The sequence below is a fragment of the Ovis aries genome, chromosome 2 (genome assembly GCF_016772045.2).
Source record: "Ovis aries strain OAR_USU_Benz2616 breed Rambouillet chromosome 2, ARS-UI_Ramb_v3.0, whole genome shotgun sequence".
NCBI lineage: Eukaryota > Metazoa > Chordata > Mammalia > Artiodactyla > Bovidae > Ovis > Ovis aries.
Window position 1 is genome coordinate 18,186,098 of NC_056055.1, and position 18,058 is coordinate 18,204,155.

The 18,058-nt window shown below is 46.6% G+C and overlaps 1 protein-coding gene across 17 annotated transcripts in view; it reads left to right on the forward strand.

Annotated features, from left to right (window-relative positions):
* The window catches only part of ABCA1 (ATP binding cassette subfamily A member 1), a 131,689-nt gene that overhangs the window by 83,783 nt on the left and 29,848 nt on the right, over window positions 1-18,058 (forward strand). For 9 of the 17 annotated variants that reach the window (XM_042242945.1, XM_042242944.1, XM_042242943.1 and 6 more), the window contains 16 exons: window positions 125-322; window positions 1,101-1,306; window positions 2,089-2,265; window positions 3,856-4,078; window positions 5,712-5,933; window positions 6,994-7,198; window positions 8,332-8,445; window positions 9,137-9,308; window positions 10,340-10,471; window positions 11,319-11,461; window positions 11,656-11,793; window positions 13,022-13,242; window positions 14,660-14,738; window positions 15,479-15,681; window positions 16,762-16,810; window positions 16,999-17,112. In XM_042242945.1, the coding sequence (XP_042098879.1) occupies window positions 125-322; window positions 1,101-1,306; window positions 2,089-2,265; window positions 3,856-4,078; window positions 5,712-5,933; window positions 6,994-7,198; window positions 8,332-8,445; window positions 9,137-9,308; window positions 10,340-10,471; window positions 11,319-11,461; window positions 11,656-11,793; window positions 13,022-13,242; window positions 14,660-14,738; window positions 15,479-15,681; window positions 16,762-16,810; window positions 16,999-17,112 (2,596 nt within the window). Of the gene's footprint in view, window positions 1-124; window positions 323-1,100; window positions 1,307-2,088; window positions 2,266-3,855; window positions 4,079-5,711; window positions 5,934-6,993; window positions 7,199-8,331; window positions 8,446-9,136; window positions 9,309-10,339; window positions 10,472-11,318; window positions 11,462-11,655; window positions 11,794-13,021; window positions 13,243-14,559; window positions 14,633-14,659; window positions 14,739-15,478; window positions 15,682-16,761; window positions 16,811-16,998; window positions 17,113-18,058 lie in introns of all 17 variants that reach the window. The other 8 variants (XM_060409000.1, XM_060408999.1, XM_060408997.1 and 5 more) reach the window with 1 other exon arrangement.

The following is an 18,058-nucleotide window of genomic DNA, read 5'->3' on the forward strand; positions in this document are numbered from 1 at the left end:
GGAAACACTGTTACCTACCTCACAGTTTTTATAAAGATTAAAAAATGACAATGTATGTGAAAGGGTTTTATAAATCATATAGGGCTCATCAAGACTTAGTTGTACTTTGTCATTGGAATGGCAGACACTGTTGGACAGCAGAGGCAATGATGACTTTTGGGAACAGCGACTGGAAGGCTTAGACTGGACAGCCAAAGATATCGTGGCATTTCTGGCCAAGCACCCAGAGGATGTACAGTCCACCAACGGCTCCGTGTACACCTGGAGAGAAGCCTTCAATGAGACTAACCGGGCAATCCAGACCATCTCTCGTTTCATGGAGGTGAGGAACTGTTCCATGGACCATTTAGAAAAGGCTTTGGCTTCTTTCTCTGAGATGATGCAATACGATTCAGACTGGAGTAAAGTTTAGAAATTTTGTGTAGTGTTATTTACAGTAGCATCCCTCCAACCTAATACATGTTGTGTATGAAAAATCACTTAAAAACACAGGTGGTGTATGAAAAAGCACTCAAAAAAATGTTGGTTGAATGAATGAGACAGACAGAAACAGACCTAACTTCTAGCTTTATTCTGTCTGACTCAAGAATATCTCTATCCATTGTCTTCTAGTTTTTCCTATGTTTTGATATCCAACTACCTAAAAGCAACAAAGCATTCCCTTAAAAAAGCGTTACTTATGAAACTTACATAAAATCTAATAGGACTGATTACATTTTAAAAATTTGAGTCCTAAAAATGATGTGACTTAATAGGGACAAATGAAAGGTTTTTTTTTTTTGGTCTGTTTGATTAGTTGTTATGACTCAAAATTACAAAGAAAGCAGAAGAAAATGAGGCCTGATCATTGTTTAAATCCCTTTCCCTCCACAAAAATCAGGATGAGTAACTTATCTCTAAAATACATTCAACATTTCTCTTAAATCGCTAAGGTGAAAACCCAAATAATCCATTTTCAATTGAATATTGGAGAATGATGTGAGAGGATGAAGATTAAAAAAGGCATGCACTTGGCGCTTCTCTGTCAGCATAGACACTGCCTTGGCCACTGCTTGTTTTCCTGGCCGTCAGCATTCTTATGATGGCTGTTCTTCCTTCAGTGTGTCAATCTGAACAAGCTAGAACCAGTAGCGACAGAGGTTCTGCTCATCAACAAGTCCATGGAACTCTTGGATGAGCGCAAGTTCTGGGCTGGGGTCGTGTTCACTGGAATTGCTCCCGGCAGCGTTGAGTTACCGCATCATGTCAAGTACAAGATCCGGATGGACATTGACAATGTGGAGAGGACGAATAAGATCAAGGACGGGTAAGTGGAATTGCACTGTACCAGCCAGTCTTAGAGAAGTCAAGAGCAGCTAATGTGACTGGAGATACTTTAATAATTTTGTAAAAATTTCAAACAAAGATAAATCAGTGGCATGATTTTGGTGTAACTGGCGCATTCACAGTGGAGACAGCTGTTTCAAAGGTCATAAAATATCCTTGTCTTTTCGTTTTGCATTTCCATTCAAGGGAATTAGTCCTAAGGAATTAAATCAACTGGAACAAAGAAAGAAGGAAAAAGACATTAGGTTCCCTGTGCTAATGCTATCCATTTCTATAAAAGGGAGCAAATAACCAAGATAAAAAATGATAAAGTGAATTTTGACATATCCACTTGTAGTAATGTTAGGAAGCAATGGAGGAGGGAAAAAAACCAAACCAACAAGTGGTTTGCTCATTCCGATTAAATCTATTTAAAAAATGTACACATCACTGAGGGCTCCCCAGGTGGCGCTAGTGGTAAATAACCCACCTGCCAGTACAGGAGATGTAAGGGACACAGGTTCAATCCCTGGGTTGGGAAGATTCCCTAGAGGAGGGCACGGCAACCCACTCCACTATTCTTGCCTAGAACCTGGTGGGTTACAGTCCATAGCATCCCTAAGAGTCGGACAAGACTGAAGCAATTTAGTGTGCACGCACGTGTCACTGAGACCACAAAGTACGATGCAGAAATAAAAACAGTGGCTCTGTAGGCTTGTGGGTGATTGAAATTTTTGTTGTGTGGTTCTAAGGAATGTTCAATCATCTGTGGCTTGATTTAAGGTACTGGGACCCTGGTCCTCGGGCTGACCCCTTTGAAGATATGCGGTATGTTTGGGGAGGCTTCGCTTACTTGCAGGATGTGGTGGAGCAGGCAATCATCAGGGTGCTGACGGGCACAGAGAAGAAAACTGGCGTGTACATGCAGCAGATGCCTTACCCCTGTTATGTTGATGACATGTAAGTTACCAGTAAGCTGCCGCCTTTACTTAACTGGTTAGCACTGTCCCCAGGTGGGGTGTGTGCACACACACACACGTGCACACATACACACATGCCAAGAGAGGAAACAGAATGCTTTGGTTAAATTTATTTTATATGTGTGTTGACACTGGTCAAAGAATTGATGAAAACAAGACTATGGCTACTGCAAAGCAGTTGTTTTTGAAGTTGTGTGGAGATTTCAGGAAATAAGATGCCAGATGTAGGTAGTTGACAGTTTGAGGCACAGACACACATGAACACACACCACACACCGGTAATCCTCACTCCTTTCTGGTCTACGGTTACTAGAACTTTTATTTTTCATACCCTATCCTTTTGGTCAAAATTGGCCCAATCTCCAAGTTTAAAAGGCATCATGACGAGCACATGCCAAATACATCCACACATCCACATGTCCCCCAAATACAGAGGCACGGTGTTACGGACCTTGGAAAGCTAGCCTCACATCAGTTTTTCTTCTTCTTCTCAGTAAGTGGTAAGCCACATTTTCAAACAATGCAAATAAAACTGAACAAGTCCATTTTATCTTAGACTTTCTAGGTAACCTTTTAGTGCTTAGTCACTGTGCTGCCAAGTGGGGACTGTGGCTCTATGGCTCGTGATTTCTTGTGAGAGAGCAAGAATGGGGCAGAGGTGTAGTTATTGCAGGCATCTGAAGTATGTCATGTCTCTTCCAAATTCTGGAAACTCTTTCATTCTCTGTTGTGTGAGGGTGAGAGTGAGTGAGTGAGTGAGTGAGTGTGTGTGTGTGTGTGTGTGTGTGTGTGTGTGTGTGTGTGTAGTGATTAGACTGCAGAAGTAGCAGGGTTACTCTCCTTGTATCTCTCCCAGCTTCTTATTGAGCCACCCTTTTACTTGCAGGGTTCATTCTAGTTTTTCCAGGTCACCTGGATTTATCTTGTTTTTCACCTTCAGAAAGATTAGCCAGTATTTTCCAAAGGAAAATTTTTCCAAAGACACCCCTAAGCAAAGCTTTACTCTAGAAAGGACATATTAAGATGGGGACATGCCTGCTGTCACATACCCTGTAAGTGCATAAGTTGTAAAGCTGAGACTTGAACCTTGAGTCTTAGAGTCTAGATTCTGTGTCCCTTTGACTTCGCTGCATTTCGTTTTCTAGTTTGGAATCTGAAATCTGAAATGTTACTGACAGGAGCTGCCTGAAGTGTGTTTCTGCACCATCTGTCATAACAGTTGTGCAAGGCAAGCTGATAGTGAGATGACCTTGAAGACACTGAACTTTCATGAGACAATGAGTTGGATTTTTGGTTTTGTTGGTTTTGTTTTAGTACTTTAAAATCACATTTAGCTTAATGACCTCTGATAGTTATCTAGCTACTAAAGCAAGCCCTCAAAGAACTTTGGCATCACCTTGTTAATAGTTTTTAATCACTGCATTGCCACGCTCATGAAGCATTCCTGTCAGGGTGCACAGGTCTGCCCATCTCGGGCTTGGTCCTGGTGATTTCCCTTGCATGCAGGACCAGAGTTGTTGGCTCAGGAGCCTGGCTCACTCTTGCCTTTAACCCTCCCCTACCCTTCCAGCTTCCTGCGGGTCATGAGCCGGTCCATGCCTCTCTTCATGACGCTGGCCTGGATCTACTCAGTGGCTGTGATCATCAAGGGCATTGTGTACGAGAAGGAGGCGCGGCTGAAGGAGACCATGCGCATCATGGGCCTGGACAACGGTATCCTCTGGTTCAGCTGGTTCATCAGCAGCCTCATCCCTCTGCTTGTGAGCGCCGGCCTACTGGTGGTCATCCTGAAAGTAAGGCTGCTTCACTGGCTCCTCCCTGTGCCCCCCCTGGCTACGGGGCAGAAGGAAAGCACAGATTGTTTGGGAGGGATAGAGTCAGAGGTGCAGTTCCTGCAATTCCTTCATTTTATAATTGATGAAACTTGGAGAGACCCTGAGAAGGACAGCAACTTGCCCAGTGTCAACCCAGTTGGTTAGTAGCTAAGCTGGACTGAACCTAGAGCATGTGCTTAACCACACCATGCCATCTGTTTGGCAATGGCTTGTGACAGTATCTGAGAGTTACTCATTTTCCTAGGTGCATGTATTGGTTGATGATTCTGCCAAAATTTCTAAAAACCATAATCAGAAGGATAGATACTGTTGTAGGTTAAGATTTTCTGGAAGCAGAGGCTGAGATAAAGTTTGGTGTATGTTTATTTCTTAGGGATCTATACCTATAACAAGGAACAGAGAGGATGCAGGATTGAGCACAGACAGGAGTTGAACTGTGGCACATGGCTAAGCCCCTGGGCACTCTGGCCATGGAGTTGAAATGTCCAGCCCTTTAGGTTACCCCGAGGCCTCCCTCTCTGACAATCCATTGTCCCAGGCCCCTCAATTAGTAACTGGAAAGATGTGCCCCAGGGCTGGGCAGCTTTCTGCAGCTGGGACAAACCCAGATCAGTTGCCGCCTGAGGCTGTCCACTGACAGCCAGTCCGCAAGCCTTTCCATGAAGGGGACTCTGTACAGTGAAGTTCTGTGTCCACCCCTTACTTTAATAGACTCACGTGCCAATTTTTTCTCAATTGTTTCATTAAAGAATACATCTTTTAAAAATAAATGTTTTTAAAAGCAGAGGGGTACCAAGGAAAAGGAACTAACAATTAATTGAAAAACTAGCTACTAATCATTACAAGTGAGCACGTACTGATTGCCGAACACTATTTGAAACACATGCGTATGCTGTCTTATGACGTCCTCACTAAGTAACCCATTTAACATACAAGGAAACGAGGCCAAGGAAGGTTAAGGACTTCACTGAGGTCACCCAGCAGTATGGCAGAGCTGTTCTTGGGGAAATCAAGCTCCCCTCATGCTTTGATATCTGACTGGCAGGCCTGAGCTCTGTGGCTGGGATGGGGGTCTTGTGGCTGGTGGGTGTGAGCTGCTCTGCCAATTGTGTGTTGGTAGGTCCTTGTGAAACAGAACCAACTACTTGGGAGAAACTTGACAGGTCCACAGAGTTTGGATGGTTATGTGGCTCCAGAATCCATGGCACATTCTCACGGGGGATGTTAAGATGGCCTGGCCATTTTCCTTGGCTTTCAGACAGAGAGGCCACGTAGGATGCTATCTCCTGCAATTCTTTCTTGATGCTCATAGTCCTTATAAAAGGTGATATTATTCTTGGGGAAACAATGAACAGAATTGTCTGTTGAGATGAACCTTGGTAAATATCAAGCCTGGACTTTGTTCTGTTTCTGATTCTGCTGTTCTTTGGCTGTGTGGTCTTGGGCTGGTCATTTCCCTTCATTTCACTCACCAGAAAAATGAACAGCACTGTTTCTCTATATTGTCTTTTAAGATGTCTAGGAATAAGCCCTGGCTGCTTCCCATGGATCATTGCTTATTGAGAGTCTTCCTTGATCTCTTTCTTCCCAGTTAGGAAACCTGCTGCCCTACAGCGACCCCAGCGTGGTGTTTGTCTTTCTGTCTGTGTTTGCCATGGTGACCATCCTGCAGTGCTTCCTGATCAGCACGCTCTTCTCCAGAGCCAACCTGGCGGCCGCCTGTGGGGGCATCATTTACTTCATGCTATACCTGCCCTATGTCCTGTGCGTGGCGTGGCAAGACTACGTGGGCTTTACCCTCAAGATCTTCATGGTGAGTTGCTCTGGCCCTTTGGCAGTACCTGCAGTCACAGCCACCCCTGGTGTTTCACCTCTGCTTTGTAGTCCAAGCTGAGAACAGAAGATAAGAGATTCTCTTTCCATGGGGACTTAAGCCTCAATTCTAGATTGTATGCTTCTTGAAGGCAGGGACTGTGTCTTACTCAGTAGTTTATCTTTAGTCCTCTGAGTGAACACTGATTGAATTGAATCGAATGATAATTTTGAGGGAGCCAGGCTGCACCATGGGCCATCTGGGGGTAAATGGCCCTGGGGAATGACTTTAGAGCATTCCCTTTTATCTGCCTTTTGTCTCTCAGCTCTGGTTGGCCATGTTACTGCTGCTGTGTTAAGCTCACCACAAAGTCCCAGTCACAGATAAAACTGAAAATTCTTGAGGTCAGAGCTGGCTCGTTCTGGACCTTTATCTTCCTTGTGTCCAGTATGGAGTTTAACTTGAGTAACGTTTTCTAAACTTCAAGACTGAGGAACAGGTGCCCCATCTCCCCACAAATCCCTGACTTTACTCCCTTCCCTTGTACAGAGGAGGAGAGACCTTTGAAAGTATGCAAGTCCCAGTAATAACGAGTTGTTTTCTGAGTTTTCTATAAGATGCTCCAAGTGTTTCTGTCCAGACCCATTAGGCATCAGCAGCCCCAGACAGGTTCCTGTGACACTGGGCCCGTTGCTGACTGAGCTGGGAGCTTGAGAGGACCCTGAAAAATGCCTCTGTGTGTATGTGTGTGTGTGTGTGTATAAGGTACAGTTGCTGAGCCCCTGAGGCATCTTTAGAAGCATAAAATTCTAAAAGTTTTATATGCCATCATATATGCATTTCTGAAATGTGTGTGCATAATGAGTGCTTATAAATAGAATCACTTTATATGCTGTCAAGGAGCCCACTCCCCTGAAGGGACTCTGTAGATGAATATTTCCATATCTTGTAATTGATCCATTTTGCAAATTCACATTTCTCCAGGTGGCATTTACATTAGTAGTGATAGGAAAATGAGAGACAAGGAGATGGATGAATGAATTTTGCCTCTTTTGCACAGAGCCTGATGTCTCCTGTGGCTTTTGGGTTCGGCTGTGAGTACTTTGCCCTTTTCGAGGAGCAGGGCATTGGGGTACAGTGGGACAACCTCTTTGAGAGCCCCACAAAGGAAGATGGCTTCAACCTTACCACCTCTGTGTCCATGATGCTGTTTGACACCTTTCTCTATGGAGTGATGACGTGGTACATCGAGGCTGTGTTTCCAGGTACACTGGACTTCCACACTGCTTTTGTCTTCATCCAGGAAAAAGAAATTTCTAACCGAGTCATTTTCCTCTCTTTGTGCTGGAATTTCTGCAGGGCTCAGGTCTCCTTGGAAAGTGGTTAGGGCTTTAGACCTATGGCAAACAAATTATCTCTAAGAAGAAGCTACTGATGCTAAAAGTACAGCTTTTACTATTGACCTAACTCTCATTTCTTGAGCACTGTGTGCCAGGCACCTGCACATGTCTTATAAATGATGCTTTGGTTCAATTTAATACTCATAAGACTGCTGTGAGGGAGCTACTGTTCTAGCCAGTTTTTGCAAATGAGAGAAGTATGATGCAAAGAAGGTAAATAACTTACCTGTGGCCTCATAACTGGTAAGAGTAGGTGCTGGGAGGTGAACCCAAGTGAGTTACACTGAGTCAGCTTGCCCAGGAGAGTTCTTCGAAGCTGAACCAGGCCTAGAATTCTGTATCCCCCAAGTTACCACCAGCAGAAGTTCTGTTTCCTGAGTACAGCTTGTGAATAACAAGATACATATTGGCGCTAAGCCCTTGCCTGTGCTTTAATCGAAAGTCATAAAAGTTCATTTTTATACTTCCCTAATAAATCTTCTTGACTGAGACCTCCCTTGGATATATTTTCATAGAAGATCAAATTCTGAGAGAGTGAGCTTTAACCCTTTCTGGTTCACTTTCTGATTTTTCTTCAAAGGAGTGGCCATGAAATATTGATTACCCATCCCTACTTGAACTACCTGAATGTCCCACACTGAATGTGCAATTTTGTATTGTACAGATCTGGATTCCGATTCTGAGTTCTTCACTTCACTGCCTGAATGATCTTGACTGGGCCACTAATCCCTCAGTTTCCTCATCTCTAAAGTGGGAATAATGACCTGCCTTATGGGGTTGCTGGAAAGATTCAGAGAAGTGCAGAGTGTTTGTCATACATAGTAGAGCTCAGCAAATGTTAGCCCCTCCTCCCCCACCTCCATTCCATTCTGTCCTGTCTCCCAACAGCTGTGTCAGGGGGAGACCTCAAGGAAGCTGTGTCTGGGATACCTGGCTGGGAAACCTGGGGGTTGCTGGGGCGTTACAGAGTTTGGCTTACATCTGTGCTTGCCTTTCAGGCCAGTATGGAATCCCCAGGCCCTGGTATTTCCCTTGCACTAAGTCCTACTGGTTTGGCGAGGAAAGTGATGAGAAGAGCCACCCTGGTTCCAGCCAGAAGGGAGCATCAGAAAGTGAGTTTTGCTGACCTGCATCCCCCTGACTGCCGTGCTGCTGCCCCTCCTGGCCCTCTTTGAGGGGGCAAGGAGTGACTTCCTCCCTGAAGAGTCTAAAACCACCTTAGGGGCAGAGACATCACATAAGATACCCCTTTCTAAATTCTTGACTGCATTTGTGTCCAGTGCTGTTGATTTCTGGGGGAGTTGCTTTCTGAGTTCCTAAGGGACATTTCCTTTGCTTTTTGCCTTCATTAAATGAAAAGTGACTTTTGATCTCTCCCTTCACCTCCACCTGTCCCTCACACACATACACACATACTTTGTGCTCAGTATGGCTTCCTAAATCATTCAGAAGTCGCTCCTCTGCTGATCTCTTCTGTGCCCTGCCCCCACTCACCAGTGGTGGCATGTGATGTCCTTGTGATGGCTCACGAGATCCCTTACCACCCGCCCCTGCCTGCTGATCCAGCTGCTCCTCCTGCCGTTCCTACTCTTCTTCCCCAGCCTCTCTGCACCTTTCTTACTGTATTCCGATCACCAACACTAGTGCCCAGTTAGGCCCGAATTAAAGATTTGTTGCCTGCTTGCCTGAGAAACCAGAAATAGCCATGGAGAAAGGACAGTTGTAAAATTACAAGACCCTGCGTCTTGACCTTCCACTTGTTAGTGCCTTCTGTGGGCTCATTTGTGTCCTGTCTTCTCACAGTCTGCATGGAGGAGGAACCCACCCATCTGAAACTGGGTGTGTCCATTCAGAACCTGATGAAGGTTTACCGAGATGGCATGAAGGTGGCTGTTGATGGCCTGGCCTTGAATTTCTACGAGGGGCAGATCACCTCCTTCCTGGGCCACAATGGAGCTGGCAAGACCACCACCATGTAAGAAGAGGGTGTGGCTCTCTGAGAATCAGCCGCAGGCAGGTTCTTTCCTGTAGTCAGAAACATACCTAAGGACATTGCGTTGCTTACCCAGGCGAGGGGAGAGTGCATGAGGAGTCGATGAGTATAAAAGTACCACCTAATGTGAGAATGCTTTCCAAATGCTGAATTTTCCTATCTTTGGGTTAAAATAGGCTGGGGACCTTTTGATGACCTTTCCCATTTGGTTCTCAAAATTCTGCAGTGTTTTAGCACCTAATGTTGTGACAGATCTGAGAAAGGGTTTCTTTGGGGCTGGTTTGGTCAGGACTAGGAGGCAAGAATGTGAAAAGGAAGATAGGCTGTGTTGGAGGGAGGAGGCAATTTCTGCAAACTCTGTCTCTAAGCAGATGTGAGGAACAGCTGGGCAGCTGGCTGTAAGACTGCCTTCTCTGGGACCTATAAGAACCTTAATAATGAGAAGTTTCAGAAGGGAACATGGGCCATAAACACACCAGAGTTACCCTCAGTGGCTTTCAGTGTAGCCCATCAACCATTTCAGAGGGCATGTTGGTGGTGGGGGAGGTAACCTCTTTTTCCCGTTACGTATTTTTTAAATGCACAATTAATGTATTGCGAAAATTGCAGAAAATCTTTAAAAATCTTTAAAAATCTTTAAAATCTAAAAAATCCTAACACACAAATTATTTTCATCTTTAAATAATTGGTTCTACTTTGTCCATTTGACTTGAACATGATTTTAGGCATATAAAATGTATGTTTTAAAGTGGACTTCCCATTGGAAATTGGAATCTTTATTTTAAAAAATGTGTGTGCTAAAATTGCCATTTCCAACACATAGGCCCACCCCTATCTGTTCACTGAGGCAAAGAGTCCTTTGCTTTGTGGGTGTCCCTTGGGGTCTCTTAGGAAGGAAAGAGGGTGGAGGGTTGCTGCCTCTGCTTTCCGCCCAGGCTCTGCAGCCTAGAATGGAGCGTCTCCAGGGCAGGAGGGCTAACGCTGACTCCTGTGCTTTCACATTTTTCCCTCAGGTCCATCCTGACTGGGTTGTTCCCTCCTACCTCGGGCACTGCCTACATCCTAGGGAAAGACATACGCTCTGAGATGAGCACCATCCGGCAGAACCTGGGGGTCTGTCCCCAGCATAATGTGCTGTTTGACATGTGAGTACCAGCGACCCCTCTACAGAGGTGTGTCAGGAGTGATGGGCAGAGTTGGACTTAAGCATTTTTACCACCTTTAGGGGTAGCAGGCCTCACCTTCCTGGACATGTTTACCTGGTTGTCCTTCAGTTTTGGAAAAGTGAGTTGTGGGGTAGGAGGTGTTACATTGGTCCAGCTGGTGCATGGGGGCTGGGGAAATGGTGCTGTCTATTGCTGTCCTTCTAGAGTAAGGAGCCCTCTCTCCCCACATACCCTCCCTGAGGCTGCCATAGCTTTCATCTGGCGGTACCCCAGGGCCCTCAGTATGTGGGCTCTGTGTTTCCTGCTCAGAACTTTGCTCCCATTCAGCTTGCCCATCAGCAATCAGGAAGAGACTTGAGCTCTGTGACCTTGTGCAAGGTCACCCCCTTCTGGGCCCCGGTTTTCTCTTATCTAAGTGAGCAGCTCAGGCTTGTGTCCTCTACAGGGGTCCTTCTTCTTTCAGGGCTGAGGTCGTTTGAGGTTCAAGGGAGTTGCTCCAGGCTAAAGCTGGGGCAGCTCCTTGGTTGGTGGGACCATGGAGAAAGGCTCTCTGAGGACCTGCTGCTGCCTGATGGGCGGCCATCAGGCCTGCGAGGAGTAGAGTGGATGTAACCTGTCACAATTTTGGTGGTGTTTCTCAAGCAGCTCATGTGGCTGCTTACTGTGGTTCTGCCTTGAATCCTTCCTGGAGATTATCTTGCAAAAATGAATAAAGTTAAAAAAAAAAAGGTGGGGAAAGAAAAATGTGCCTGTCATATTCTGGGTGAGGAGGCACTGTGTTCTGTGTGTCCTGGGGGCCCAGAGTGACCTGCCCCTCTGCCCCCAGGCTGACTGTTGAGGAGCACATTTGGTTCTATGCCCGCCTGAAAGGGCTTTCTGAGAAGCACGTGAAAGCTGAGATGGAGCAGATGGCCTTGGATGTTGGTCTGCCGCCCAGCAAACTGAAAAGCAAGACAAGTCAGCTGTCAGGTGAGGCCCAGAGCTGCCTTCCTCCTCCACCTCCTCGAAATATGGCTGCCCTAGGGTCCCCTGCTTCGAGGGAGGGGAAGGGTGGGTCAGAAACGTGTCCCAGACTTATCCCCCGTGGGGTGCCTCCGCTTGTCTCTTCGCCCCTCTGCCGTCATTCACTGGGTTGGTCTGGGGCCTGTCTCTTCTCACCGTAGGTGGAATGCAGAGAAAGCTGTCTGTGGCCTTGGCCTTTGTTGGGGGATCCAAGGTTGTCATTCTGGATGAGCCCACAGCCGGTGTGGACCCTTACTCCCGCAGGGGGATATGGGAGCTGCTGCTGAAATACCGACAAGGTCACTGATGTGTATTTACTCTGTCTTCTGGGCTGGGAGGGGGAAGGAAGGGGGGAGGGAGGGGCTCTCAAAGACTGGCTGTATCTCAGGGCTGTTCCTGCTAGAGCACCAGAATTGCTTCTCAAGGAGAACAGGGAGCTGAACTCTGAGCTCAGCCCTGGTCTGCAAGTAGGAGGCCTGGTTTACAAGACACTTCAAGTTTGCATTTCAACCCTACGGGCCTGCATGGAGGAGGGAAATGGGGACAAAGGGTGTGTCCTCTGTGGCCCCCGCTGGGCCCTCTGCAACATAGAACTTTCACTTGTCTAGGATACTCATGGTCCCCTGCAGACAGATTCCTGAGAGCCAAGGCTGTGTCGTCCTTTATCTCTGTCCCCACGTGGTGCATTATGCTTGCATGTTGACAAAGTAGAGGAACACTTGAGTGGATGGGAGAGTTGCAATCAGTTTGTGTGACCCCATGGATTGTAGCCTGTCAGACTCCTCTATCTGTGGGGTTCTCCAGGCAAGAATACTGGAGTGGGTTGCCGTGCACCCCTCCAGCGGATCTTTCCGACCCAGGGCTTGAATCCGCATCTCCCTGGGGCTCCTGCATTGCAGGTGGATTCTTTACCGCTGAGCCACCAGGGTAGAAGATACATAAGAAGGTATGGTACAAGGGGCACAGGTTTGGAGTCAGCTCAAGTTGGCCCAAGACTTTGGAAAAGCCATTAAACTTGCCTCAGTGTCTTTATCTATAACTGTGGTTAATTCCTACCTTATGAAAAGTGGAAGTTGCTCCGTTGTGTCTGACTCTTTGTGACCCCATGGACTATAGCCTGCCAGGCTCCTCTGTCCATAGAATTCTCCAGGCAAGAATACAGGAGTGGGTAGCTATTCCCTTCTCCAGGTCTCCCACATTGCAGGTGGAATCTTTACCAACTGAGCCACCGGAGAAGCTCACCTTATGAAGGATTTAGTTAAATGAGGCCTAGCACACTAACACATAGACCACCCGGCACACTGCTGGCCTGAAGCTCGTTCCCAGATAAACATTCCTGCCCTTTGTTTGGGGATGCAGAGCTGTCCTCACGACATCACCAGCCTGGGGGTCACAAGCACACAGCCTTGGGGTCATTCTCCCAAGCATCCCCCCAACCCCGGCTCTTATTTCTGTGGCTTTGGCCCCTAGGAGCAGTGAGGATGGCCAGCCTAACCTGTGCTATGTCCCTGTGTTTGTGCCTGGCAGGCCGCACCATTATCCTCTCCACGCACCACATGGATGAGGCGGACATCCTCGGGGACAGGATTGCCATCATTTCCCACGGGAAGCTCTGCTGCGTGGGCTCCTCCCTGTTCCTGAAGAACCAGCTGGGGACAGGCTACTACCTGACCCTGGTCAAGAAGGACGTGGAGTCTTCCCTCAGCTCATGCAGAAATAGCAGTAGCACTGTGTCATACCTGAAAAAGGTGAGTTGCAGTCTCAGTGAGTCCGGGGAATCAGGACTCTTTGGCTATGACTGGCTTGTCCATACCTGCCCTAGTCTGCCACCTTGAGGCCACCAGCTCCCTGCTCTGTGCCCTGTACAGAGACTTCTGTTCCCATCATGTTAGCTCTGCTGAATCCCATTTCCTTTTTCTAATGGAGATGCTGAGTGTAGGAGAAGGTCCTTAGAGGACTTAATGTTGTTGAAGAAGAGAGGTTTGCCAAGAGTTAAGAGCCTTGGCTTCAGAATGCCCTGCTATGTCTGCTCATTACCTTTAAATCTTCTTGACTTAAACTTTTAAAACACAAAATAGCAAATATTTATCGAGCACTGATTTCATGCCAAACACTCAATCTAGCAGCCTCTGGACATAAAAGAAAATCATGATAATAGTTATAGCATTGTTACCATTTGTAGGCTTTTTTTTTTTTTTTTTTAACATCATCTCGGAGTACAAAACAACCCTGGGAAGAAGGTATTGTACTTATTATCCTAGAGGATGGAAGGGATTTAGTTCATTCAAGGTCATCCAACAAGTGCATTATAGAGGAGGGGCCAGCACCCAATAACAAGGTACATTCTCCCCTGTACTGCAGTACATGCCTGAGATTTGTGTATTCCAACAGTGGCACTCAAAACACTTATCAATATATCCCATCCTTGACCTCATGTCCACTTATTTACCTTTTAACTAGTGTCTGGTGAGTCAAAGTATAGTCTGAGGCCAGTGGCATTGGGATCACTTGGGAACTTGTGAGAAATGCAGAAACACGAAATCAGACTTGCTAAATCAGAATCTGCATTTTAACAAGGTCCTATGGTGAAGAGACACAAATTAAAGTTTGAGAAGCTCCGAACAACACAACCAGGCAGGTAAATCCCATGCCCAAGACTGTTGGTGAGGGCCTGGTTACAGCACTCATAGGTTTGTGGGGTTTTTTTTTTTTTTCCATGCTACATGGCTAATGGAATCTAATCCCTTGACCAGGGATTGAACCTATGCTCCCTGCAGTACAAGCACAGAGTCTTAACCACTGAACCATCAGGGAGGTCCCTACAGTATGCATTGGCAGGCCAGAGTTCTTTTGAGAGCCCTGCTTCCTGTGCACACAACACACACATGTTAGATCAGACAGTGGCTTCAGAAGCCAAGACCACCTGGCTGCATGTCCCTCAGGAGAAACTTTTTGCTCCAGTTCTCACACACAGGAACCTCTCGGAAGCCCCGCCCCGGTGAAGGTGGTGGTGGCTGTACCTTGCTCGGTCCCTGACCCGTTCTCACCTCCTTCTTTGCCATCAGGAGGACAGTGTTTCTCAGAGCAGTTCTGATGCTGGCCTGGGCAGCGACCATGAGAGTGACACGCTGACTGTCGGTAAGGACTCTGGGGTTTCTTATTCAGGTGGTGTCTGAGCTTCCCCCAGCTGGGCAGAGTGGAGGCACAGGAGGAGAGGTGCAGAGGCTGGTGGCGCTGACTCAAGGTTTGCTGCTGGGCTGGGGCTGGGTGGCTGCGGGAGCAGGCGCAGCTTAGAGGCGGATTGGCCTAACGCTTGCCGGGGACCCTGGGGCTTGGTCTGGGAGCTGGCAGGGCAGTGTCCCAGAGAGCTGAGATGATTGGGGTGGGGGGTGGTCCCCCACCCATTCAGGTGAGATGAATGGGTCTGGCTGGACACTGGACACCTCCCTCAGGAGGGATGTCTAGAGTCCAATGTCTCCAGTGACACATATGGAACGGAATCCTTTACTTTGGCCAAGTCTGCTCCGCCCTAACAACTGCCTCTTCCCAGGAAGACCTCTCCTTCCATGAACTGTTTGATTAACCCTCTATTGAGATAAATAGAGGAGCCTCCTTGAATAGATTAAGAGAAAGATGAAGAACCTCTTAAGGTTCCTTTAGTCAAGTTTTCCAATGAAGAATCCTAGCTTTTTGGCAATAGACACTAGGCTTTCAACCTCAGAAAGTCTTTCAGCCAGCTACCCCCACCTACGCACCATAAACTGAGGGCCTACACTGTGCCTGGCTTTGGTGATACAAAGGTGAATAAGACCCAGTCCATGCCCCCAGGAACCCTTGGGCCAGAGATGAACCTGTGGAATGATTTCAGTGTCTGGGCCAGCTGTGGTGTGCAGGCAGTGGGCTTCTGAGGAGCAGGCAGAGGGTGAAGGAAGGGGTTCTCTGAGCTGGCCAAGCCGTATCATATCTGTGCTCTGGTCCCTACAGATGTCTCCGCAATCTCCAACCTCATCAGGAAGCATGTGGCTGAGGCACGGCTGGTGGAAGACATCGGGCATGAACTGACCTATGTGCTGCCCTACGAGGCCGCCAGAGAGGGAGCCTTTGTGGAACTCTTCCATGAAATTGATGACAGGCTCTCAGACCTAGGCATCTCCAGTTACGGCATCTCAGAAACTACTCTGGAAGAAGTAAGTTCAGTGACTGACTGTCAGAACTGAGCAGGGCCCACAATCCTGGGGCCAGACAGGCAGCCTGCATGTCCACTGGGAGTAGGATGACCATGGACCTAGGCACTGAGCCCTTAGATCGTTGGCATCTGGGCAGTGTTGGTCCCAGTTAAGCCTTTAAGATTTCAGTGGGAGATGGTAGGAAAGAAATAAGAGGATTGCTCCTGGTGTGACCAGTCGTGACCATGCCTAGGAAAAGTCCAACATTTATGGAAAACCTACTTATGCCTTGGGCTAACCTGGGTATGTTTTGTTGTTTTCAGTCATTGTAACTCATTTAATCCTGATAACAAGATGAGAAAATTGACATGAAGGGATGGTGAGCAGATTCAGATCAGGGGTTTTGAGTTTCAAAGCCCATACTCTATTACTGTGTAAGCAGTGCCTCTCTTTAGAGAAACCTCGAGGGTTGGAAGGGATATAAAAGTTGTCTGTCCTAGTAGTCCCCAAGTTAGCCGGTGCAGGAGAATCTTCTGAGAATATTCTAAAAATGTCAAGGCTCAACTCCAGGGTCTTTGAAACAGAATTTTTGGAGGTAAGACCTTAATGTCTGTGCTTTTATTGCATGCTTCCTGGGCAGCATCTGTAGATCAGAGTTTGGGAATCACCTGTCTAGTTCAGGTCGCCTTCTGATGTTGGAAACCTCGCCATAACCTTTCTAGTGATAGGGAATGCCGCTTCTCCTGATCATCCTCTCTTGGATAGCCTATTTTGGTGCTTGCCTGCTCAATGATTTCGGGCCAAAGACTTGAAGCCACTTGACTCATTCCCTGTAGGTACAGAACAAATTCCTCCTTCTGCAGTGTCCTGGTGTCATAACTTTAATTTGAAAATGACTTTCTGAATTGATAGCTCTCACCACTGGGGAAATGTTCTCTGGTATAAACGGCTTCTCTCCCAAGTGACTCTAACAAAGTGTTATCAATAAATGAAGCTTTTACATTATGTCTTTAGGGGCTAGCGTGTTCAGTCATGTAATAATCATGACAGTTGCTCTCACAATGTGGTGCTTATTATAATCCTCTCATTCTCATTTTTCAGATATTTCTCAAAGTGGCTGAAGAGAGTGGAGTGGATGCTGAGACCTCAGGTAACCCTCCAAAGGGACTGCATGCCCTCTGGGCTGTGCCACCTATAGGCTCTCTTGGCTCACCAGGGTTTTGCCTTTCCCTTCAAATTGTTTTATGACATTCTTACATTTACTGTATAGACTTTTAAAGATTCAGAGAATTTGTTTTATTACAAATAAAACATGGGGTTCCTTCCCTTTGTCTGCAGATGGCACCTTACCAGCAAGACGAAACAGACGAGTCTTTGGGGACAAGCAGAGCTGTCTTCGCCCTTTTACTGAAGATGATGCTATGGATCCAAATGATTCCGACATAGATCCAGGTCCGTTTGGGCGAGATCTGTGTTTTGTTGCTTGAAAATGAATTTCACTCTTGTGTTCTCTGGTGTTATCTTTCAAGGCCCTTGAACCAGGATGATAGATGCCTACAGGGTCTAAAGAGAAGAGAGAGAATGAAAAAAGCCACTTTCCCCTTTCTGGTGCTGTGCATATGATCAGACCTGAAAGAGCCTGTCCTGCCTACTTCCTGCACTGCACTGAGACCTCTCACTCGAGATACACATCAAAAGACAGCCCTTTATTCCTCTGAATCCATTTATTATCTTTTCCGTAGAGTCCCGGTTTTCTCACATTTGTTAGGTGTTTAATTTTGGAATAAATGTTCTTTGAATGGGTGGATGATTTTGAAAGAGTGAGGTGAATTTACTACTAGAGTTGATTGTACCCTTCAACTTAGCTATTTTTGAAGACTATCCCTGTGTGTTTGACTGGGATGGAGAAGGAGAGAGAGGAAATCAAGCAAATATTGGTGAGATGTTAGGTCACTGCAGTTAGAAATCATTTGTGTAAGATGAGGATTTCTATAAAACTTTTCTGAACAGAAACCTTCCTGGCTCTCCTGTCCCTGAGCCACGTTGAACGTGCAACTCTCATGTTCTCTGTAACTTCATACGTTGTTAGCACTTAGATCACCTGAATGTGTCCGCCTTTTAGCCAGAGATATAATAGGCAGGAGACAAGTTGCTGTTATGTGTTCTCAAAGTATGTCAGCCTATAGACATGGTCTGTTTATAGAATATTCTGTAAGAAATTGAGGATGACTCAATTCATTTGAATGGCTTGATGTAACTATTATGTGTGCACACATCTCTTCAGTTGTCTCAAGGCACCTTCATTTTTCTGTGCTCATCAGATGAGAACCAAAGGCAGAGACTGCTAGTGTGGTACATTTGGGGGTCATACCTTTTCATGGACATGAATTTTTCATAA